This window comes from Schistosoma mansoni, chromosome 4 (assembly GCF_000237925.1).
Source record: "Schistosoma mansoni strain Puerto Rico chromosome 4, complete genome".
NCBI classification, from domain to species: Eukaryota; Metazoa; Platyhelminthes; class Trematoda; order Strigeidida; family Schistosomatidae; genus Schistosoma; species Schistosoma mansoni.
In genome coordinates this window covers 27,732,654-27,742,189 of record NC_031498.1, presented here as the reverse complement: position 1 = coordinate 27,742,189, position 9,536 = coordinate 27,732,654, and the positions used below count along the sequence as shown (strand labels likewise).

The 9,536-nt window shown below is 34.6% G+C and overlaps 1 protein-coding gene across 1 annotated transcript in view; it reads right to left on the bottom strand.

Moving 5' to 3' along the window:
• Positions 1 to 503: 503 nt before the first annotated feature.
• The window catches only part of Smp_131050 (putative camp-dependent protein kinase type II regulatory subunit), a gene marked incomplete at both ends in the record, with an annotated part of 35,630 nt that continues 26,597 nt past the window's right edge, over positions 504 to 9,536 (bottom strand). Inside the window, 2 exons of the mRNA XM_018797372.1 lie at positions 504 to 616; positions 7,529 to 7,597. Coding sequence (XP_018652421.1) covers positions 504 to 616; positions 7,529 to 7,597 — 182 coding nt within the window. The remainder of the gene's footprint in view (positions 617 to 7,528; positions 7,598 to 9,536) is intronic.

The window sequence follows — 9,536 nt, the reverse complement described above, 5'->3', positions numbered from 1 at the left end:
AAGTTCAGAAATGCTTTTAACTTGGGTAGAGAAGTAGTTTCTTAATCAAAGATTTCTGATAATTAGTGAGTTCATTAATATGAATAAAATTCCAGGGATTATAATCAATTAAGAAGTCATAATTTCAGTTGAAGAATCTTGTAAATATCTGCTGAGTTGAGAGGATAAACTTGGACGTGGTTGCGAAGCCAGAAATGAAGATTTATTACCCTATCAAATTGTAGCATTCGATGTGAATTTAGCGGCCTGACCAATTTATTTGGTCTTTATCAACCGAGAAACAACTGCGTTGATATAACGATTTGTATTGTTGCCCCAACAACTGTTAAACAATCAAAGTGTTTCTGTCTTACTGACAGATAATTTGGTTGCATCTGAACAGAATAAAAATACTTTACTCTTTGAGGTTTTGTTATCACACAAGCATTTTCCTACCGTTGTATATTAGATCCAACATATGATATGGGGAACAATTTCATAACCACGAAACCTTTGGGTGTTGCCTAAACGACCACGTTTTTCCCACCATTTACTCGTGGATATAGACTTGCATCACTATGATGTATATATCGTTCAGAGTTTTCACGGTCACAACTATCGGCAAATGTATAAAGATCTGAGTGCTGTGTTTAATCATCGTGAAGAAAGTTACTTGAAGTCAATTAACTCCGAAGGACTGATCGATAGAGATAACAACACAAACTAAGAGTGTGATGCAAGAAGACTCTTCAATGTATTCTAGGATACGCAACCACCAACTATAAGTCCCAGAGGGTTAGCCTGGGTAGTCTGCTAGTTAAACGTCTTTATCCATTTACTCTGAAACTGGAATGTACACCCTTGAGTCCCAAATTTTTAATCAATTGATTTATCAAAAAGTTACTCAACAGTAATTCAACAATTTGTATTTGAGACACCTTATACTAAATATAGTTAGTTTATATCTCGTCTAATGAAGGACAATATAACGTATACAAGACAGAACAACCAGTATTTAGATTCTAAATCCGTAAATAATTGAATAATGATTGTTTTATTCATCTCATCTTTTAATTACTCTATTAATTATTCACAAATATCATACTGCATGACTATCTCCTATTGCCTGACGCGGATAACTGTCTCAAATTTGCCATGACTGAACTCCACTAGTCATATCTTCTCACCAGAGCTCTTGAAATTGCCTCTATCTAATAAATAGTCATTTGGAAGATGTTGATGATTATTCAGGTGTCAAAAGGACTTTCATCACAAATCGAACAATAAGTAAATTGACTAATTCTCTAATATTATGTTAATCATCATTATTATAAATGACATTTGATTGCATTCAACTCCGTTCAGTATTACAAGAGTCTTAATAAATGGGTTGTCTACTAATTGAAAAGACTAATTAATTAAAATAAAAAGAAATGAGTAAATCTACTGTCTTCTTCATATAAATGAAAATACTTAACTTAAAACTTACTAGCGTATTAGTTTCTGTTTCAGTAACCTGGTTAGACAGTTACCGAATATACTATCGATTGTAGAGTTTTATAGCCCCCAAATGCCCTGGTACGGCCGAAGGTGGGGAGAGTCATCTCTCCCTCTCGAAATGCTCTCACATGACCATGCATAAGGAAGTCCTACTCACTGACTACGCGTGGCAAGGGTGTTTTTAACGAAATCCAGAGAACCAAAAGCGAATGTTCAGCGCTTTAACCGGATTGGTGGATATCGGGAATCCATCTAGCGGAGCTGGAAAACCCTAATTGCAAACCAGTGGTGCTCATGGTCTCCAGGATCCTGAGGTAACAAAAGGCATATAAACCAATTATTGGTCACCGGCTACCATGGGACTGCATCTCCTGACGTTGCTCCGCTGCCTTGTAGTCAGATCTTTAGCTCGAAGGCTTCGGGTGTGGCCTCTTAGGAGAATCATCTGCTTCTGTCTGGGCACTCGGGCAGTATCACAGCCCATACATAATTCAAGTAAATTGTGTGGCGCATACGTCAATTAAATCTTGTTTCATCATTTTCGCCATATATTTTCTGTTTTGTATTCAAGAGTAAACAATTTCTAGAGATTAAAAAGCAGTTAGGAAGTTAGTATCTAAACATTCAATTACAGGGTATATTATCTAGTAGTACTCTGACAGATTTTAACAATTCCTTAATTGATATCAATTTGTGACACATATTCATTTCAAACAATTCTTTTCTTTATTGATTAAAACTATTTATAAGAATGCATTTTACATTTCCAAGGATAGAGTTGGATGGAAAATCCTAGCGAGCAGCCAATGTTCCTCCATGAGGGGAAATAGGCGTAAGTATGTAAGGAATTTTGCATTTGTAAAAAAATGGCGATAAACTGCTAAACATTGAAACTCTCTTCTCACTCTCTCAATCTCTATCTTTCCTCAAAAACAAAAACGAATAAATAAAACTATCGTTACAATGAAAGACATGTGGGGTGGTCCAGAAAAAATTTCTCGCAAAAGACAAGAGAGGCTCCGGAAACACTAAGCTGCATTTTATCCAGTCAGTGCCCAGTAAAAGTTTTGCCAGAAACATCACGAAAGTAAAAAGTCATATGCAGAGTTTCTGATTGGCTGATTAACATGCTGCTACTATGATTAGTAGCATTTCAGAACTTTCAGGAAAACCCAAGGACTTCTAAAATACTATAAAAACCGGCGAGACTATAATTTATGGACGACCTTTGAACGAATCTTGATTGACCTTGAGAAATATTAGCCAGTCAGTAAACAGTCAGCATAGAGTAAAAATATATTACACAAAACTAAAGAATTAAAGTGGATGCACTTCTTTTATATGATCCAAAAACTTGTCAAGGTTTGGAAGAGGTTCAAATGTTTTAAAATCGTAATGCATAAGGTAGAGGAACTAATCCATATGGCTCCATAATACACAGTCTTTGGAGCCATGATAAGGTCACAAAAACCCTCTCAGCCTCCACCACATAGCTTCAATATTGTTTGTGTACTCCGGTTGTGTAAATTTATCATTTTAATTATGGATGTGTCCTTACAATACTCATACCACTGAACAGCCGAAGTTCCAATGATATCCGCGATTACTGCAGCTAATTTTACTGATGCTTTTATTATACAGTTCGCGGCAATTATTATAATATGCCTTAGTCTCAATCTGGATCGAGTGAAAAAGGTTCCTATTCTAGCAAACGTCTTCCTTCAGAATATGTTGCATTGACGGACATCATGGTAGTCTGCACAAAGTCTACAAGTCATTTGATCAATGCAATTACAAATAAAGGAACTTCTTAGTAGCCGCTTAATTGTCAAGTCTTCTCTAAAATCCTCTGTGAACCGATCATACATGAGCACTAGGTGCTGAAATTGTCGCCGTGACCTCGAAATCCCTCAGACGCTTCTGATTGGCTCGTCCATAAATTATGGTCTCACCGAAAAACCCTATATTTTCTGCATATGAATAAACTTTTGGAGTAAAGTTGTTCTCTTGTATTTTGCGCCTTTTCTTTCATGTTCAAGTTGCTGTGTAGATTCAGCTTGGGGGTTAAGAGACTAGCGTAGGAACCGAGTATACCATTCAATCAGCAAAACTTATCAAAACATAAATGGATCAAATAAGAGAGAGAGAGAGAGAGAGAGAGAAAACAATCTGTTTTCTTTTCTATTCTACAACAATGAAAAAAAAGAAATGGAAATGCACAAATTTTTTTCTCACACATAACTACCAAATAAGTTTGACTGTAACTCCACCTTGAAGCTTTTAAAAAAATATTTTCTTAAATTAGAATGAGTTCAAGTTTACTTTTAATCAAAAAGAAGATTCATATTCAATATTCAATTAATTTAATAAGAGAGTGTTATTACGTAATAATTTTTTTTTGTTTTTTTTGTTTTGTTTTGAGAAGACAATTTTTTGATGAAAGCTAATGCACCGTTTATATTATTATGATACTATTATCAATATAATGAATATATCTATTAAATTATCTTATTGTTATTATGTAATCAATTCAATAGTGTACTGAAATTAATATTCACTTCAAAAACCCCCCCCAAAAAAAAAAGAAAAAAGAAAAAAAAACAGAGAAGAATCCGAAATTGACAAAATGAATCGGCACTATATAAACAAAAAAAAAGAAAAAAAGAAAAAAAACCAAAATACTTTCTCATATATAGTTCATTTGTTTAAAATAGTAATCTTGAGTTCAATAGAATAGATTGAAACAAAAAAGGGGATAACAATATTATAGATGAAATAAGAGTTCATACAAACAATAACCATAGCAACAACAAAAACACCAACAAAAAAAATAAATGAAAGAAAAAAAACTTTTATTTTGATCTAAATTCATTTAATTTTAATTGATTATTAGTTCCAAGTAATTCACTTAATTGTTTTTCATATGTATCAATATTTCTTTGCATAACTTTAAGGCATGGTCCCATTAAACGTTCAAAACTTGCGACATCCAAAACTTGAAAAAAACAAAACAAAAACAAACAAACAATGTATATACAAATTAAAGCAAATATGATATATTTTCATAGTTGAAATCATGAGTCAATTGAATCACTGCTGAGGAGTCCTATAATAGGACGAAGCGGCCGTCCAGTGTTTCCAGGTTTTCCATGTTGGTCTAGCTTCAATTGAATCATGATTTCAACTATGAAAAAGTACTGAAATCTCCACAAAACCCCTTCTGAAATATGATATAGTTAATAAATACTGATTAATTTAAGAGTTAAGTTCATGAGTCAATTGAAGCTAGACCAACATGGAAAACCTAAAAGCACTAAACGATCGTTTTACTCTAGTATGGGACTACTCAGCAGTGCGCGTCTACGATCTTGCTCGCAGGACTCGAACCCAGAGCCTTCGGTCTCACGCGTGATAGCCTAACCTGTAGACCACTGAGCTGGTATCCAACGGTGTTCATGTCTTACTTCAACCAATCCACGAAACCGCGCAGATAGGTCCTGGATTCGAATCTTGTGAGGCGGGATCGTGGATGCTCACTGCTGAGGACTCTCATACTAGGATGAAACGACCGTTCAGTTCTTCCAGGTTTTCCATGGTAGTCTAGCTTCAATTGACTCATGAACTCAACTAGTTAATTACTATAATATCTACAAAACCCCTCTCTGATTATACTAATAAATTTTAAATAGTATGTTTAAAACCAAATAACTTTATTATATTTTCTAATGTTGGGTTATAGTCTGATCTATCTTATTTTAACTTTATCGATTCAATGTCCCTAAGTTTCACTGTTGATGTCTATACTAAGTTTCAGCAAAAAACATATACTCTATTATTATTGATTATTATCATATCCGGTGAATAAGATGATGATTATCGCGGCACAGTTGTTTATTGGATGGCGTATTGACGTTTGAATTAATAAAAAAAACTTGTTTCATGTTTCTTTGTGAATATCAACACTAGCATCTAGTTATATCCGTCTGATGGATCTCAGGTAGGATAAAACGGGTTTTTTAGATTCCATCAGAATCCACTATCTAAAAATATATTAAGACATGTAACGAAAGGGAATATAATGAGTGATTCACTGATTAAATTCTGTTTAGAATATCAGTAACAGGAAAACATAAACTATGATGGGTAATAAAGAATGATGTTACAATCAGTTGCATTCTTACTTTGTCTTTGTTATATCTAGAGCCTTGATTCTTACTAAGCCGCGTACTACTAGACTACTTGAACGATCGAACCCGCAACGTCGCAAGAGAGAAGACAGAAGACTAGTAAGTAGGAAGTTTATACCCCAAATCAGTTTCAAAATATAGTATAGAAATCTCGTGTATTTATGGTTTTTGACTGAGAGTAAATCATCATTTCAGACAACCAATAGGCGAATAGGGGTCATTTTTATCCATCCAATGGAGAAGCTACACGTCGACGTTCTAGAATATCCTCCTAGCAGTGATTGGATGGAATGTCTGCGGCTCTTTCTGGGCTTCTTAAGGCTTCCTAGAGTCTACCGATGAGCCGTCCTTATAGTCTTTAATTGTAAAAATCCCATACTCAATATCAGTTGAAAAGATTGTATTTTGTGTTTGAGTCAGTTAAATGTTTGTATGTAATTTAGATATCCTTTAATCAGATATAATTACTAACCATTTAGTGGGTAATGGGACGAAGGTAGGGAATATATTTTTATATGCGTAGGATATACCTTTACATGTCATTTAGTCCTTATTATAGTTGAAAAACACCAAAGGATACTTGTTCGTAATCGAAGAAATACTTTTTTACTAAACATTCAACTCAGTGAATCTTAAGGACGGTAAAAGTATTTCAAAAATATTCTTCAACTAGAATAACCATCATTTAAAAGAACAACTATACAGAGAATCTACACCTTATTCTATCTGTTCATTTTAATAAGCGAACCATTTTCATAGGAATAAACTAGTAAGAAGTGTCTGTTAAGCCACTTGAAAATGATAATTTGATACACTAAGGACACAGTTTTCAGAAAGATTTTTAACGAATTGAACTAATATGGAAAAGATTTGTAGTTCAAGTGGATGATTTAGGGGGGGGGCGGGTTCTCTTTCTGAGCTGGAACTTTTTTGGAAAAATTAATAGTTACAACTAGTCACAATTAAATCAGTCTGTATTTCAATACTTAATTTTTGTAAAACAGATATTTATAAGCAAAGATGGATTGCGGCTAGAAGTGGAATCCAGGACGTGCGTTTCGTCTTATTTGGGATTCGTCAGCTGGATATACCTGCATCCCAGAGTTGATGTTCACTCCGGGACACGAACCCAGTACTGTTCGCTTGAAACGCCAACACGTTATCCACTTAGCTATTGAGTTCTGATGATCACTTGCTTGTGCAATGGGTTGATATTTTAAATTAATTTTTTACTGTTCTTTTGAACCTCAACACTGATCGGTTGCAATCCTAGATATCAGCTGACGAGTCTCAAATAAGATGAAACGCGTATCCTGTATTCCACTGCTAGCCACCATCCATCTTTGCTTATAAAGCTTGTGACTTAAGACAATATCGAGGTAATCCGCACAGGATGCACGTATGCTAACAAGAAACTGATCAATTGCAACCCTTAACAACAATGAGATAATACAAGTAAATAATACCAAGTGAATTTACATTTATTTAAGGTTCGCAGAACAATGTGAACATAATTAAAAAGTATCAGAATAGAAAATTCTAAAAGATAGTTGAGTGATGGCTAACATTAGAATCCAAGATGTGCTTTTTGTCCTATTTGGAACTCCTCAGTTGGATATACCTGTTCAAAATGCTCATCCTGGATTCCTCTACTAGCCACCATTCAATTCTGTCAATTAATACTTGTGGCTTAATGACGTTATTGATGTAATACGTTTAGGACACACATTCACCAAAAAAAGCCTGATCAATTGCAGTCTTAAGCACCATGAGGAAGATGCAAACAGTCAGTACAAACAAATTATATATATATATATATACCTAACATTTGGAAAAAAATCATTGAATCATTAGACACTTACCTGCTAATTTAGTCTCACCTACAGCATAAGCTGAAGCTGCTCTAGGTCGTTTGGTAATTAATGCCAATTCTTGGAAATTTGATGAAAATAGAAAAAAGATTTATAATAGTCATCTCATTTAGTGAATTACTTATTTAATAAGTTATGTTCTTGAATAACATAAATAGTAAAATCTCGATACTAATTCCATACAAATATTCATTGTCTTCATTTTCAGAGTCATTTAAAATCAGATTTATATCTTGAGAAAGTCATCTTAGATAATGAGAGTATGAAGATTACTAAAATCTAACAAACTTAAATGAATTACGGTGTCTTGATAGTTATTTAACATTCGTGGATTGGTTGGAGTTAGACATAAACACCATCGAATGCCGGCTCAGTGGTCTATTGGTTAAGTGCTCTGGCGCGAGACTGGTGGGTCGTGAGTTTGAATTTCACGAGGCGAGGTCGTGGATGCACACTGCTGAGGAGTTCCACAATAGGACCAAACGGCCCTCCAGTACTTCCAGGTTTTCCACGGTGTTCTAGCTTCAATTGACTCACGCTTTTAACTATGAAAATACTTAATCTCCACAAAACCCCCTTTAACAGTTTTTAAATGATTCATCTATTACATAATTGTCAGAATGTTTTTGGAAATTGTAGTAATTTAATGGTTGAATTCATGATTAAATTTGACCATCAAATTACCATAATTTCCAAAAACCCTCATTCTTACAATAATCATCATGTGCTCTCAATTAACTGGCTCCAAGATATATTTCCTGGAGTTCTAGTTAGTAGACTTGACCAGTGAAGTCAAACCGTGTCTGTTGTGAGGCAGTTACTCACTGAAGACAATGGTGGGCGGTGATGCGATTTCGTGGATTGGTTGGACTTAGACGCTGAAACCGTCGGATGCCGGCTCAGTAGTCTAATGGTTAAGTGTTCGCGCTCGACGTCGAAGGTCCTAGGTTTGAATGAACGCGCACTGCTGAGGAGTCCTGTGCTCAGACGAAACGCTACTCCAATGCTCCAAGGTTTTCCAGGGTGTTCTTGGTTAAATCGACTCATGAATTCAACCATTGAATTATTACATAATTGTCAACAATATTCCTTTCATTTGGAGAAATTTTAATCCAGCCAACTAGAATGTAAATATAACTTTCTGTGAGAGTTGTTAAAAGAACTATGATAATATATAAACAAGATGATAAATATTTAACTGTGCTTCTCTAGATATCAGAGGTTAGATGATCTGTTCTGAACGATATTTACATCCTTGTTTCCTCTATTCTCAGTTTTACTTTGTTAAAAGTCATTTTGACTGGATTTGATAAGCAGATGATTTGCTGATGAGAAAACATGATAATATAATTCTTAGAACTGATTCCAATGTTTTTGCTTCCGAAGAATGTTTTAAAGACATATATATATATACTGAGTCGGGATTTGGAAGCAGATATGAAAAGGATGAATAGCAACTGGTAAGGATTGTTCAGGACAGAGTTGGATGGAAAATGCTATTGAGTGGCCTATGCTCCTCCATGAGAGGTAACAGGCGTAAGCAAGTAAGTAAGTAGTAAGTATAACTCAACACAGTTATTTTTCATCACCGCGATAATTATGCTTAGGAGGTACACGACTGTTCTAGTCTTCGCTAAGAAATAATTTTTATTATATTTGAAAATGAAGTTACAGTGTAGTGAAGGAGAATACGAGTGGGGGACAATCGAATGTATTTGAGCATAAAATTACAGAATATCTCACTAAAATCTGATAACCATACAATAAACAGTTAATTTGCAAACTATTAATCTATTGTCTCAATCTTGACCATTCCTTCCGTAAATATCAGTCCATCTTCTTTGATTTCATTGTTTATGCATTTTCATACCAATTGCGTCGAGTCCCCGTTCTTTCCTTATCAATATTCTATTGAAATACATTCAATACCTGACCATTGTTATATACTACTTATAAGGATATAAGTAACCCACACCACAACAGTAGCTTATCATCACCT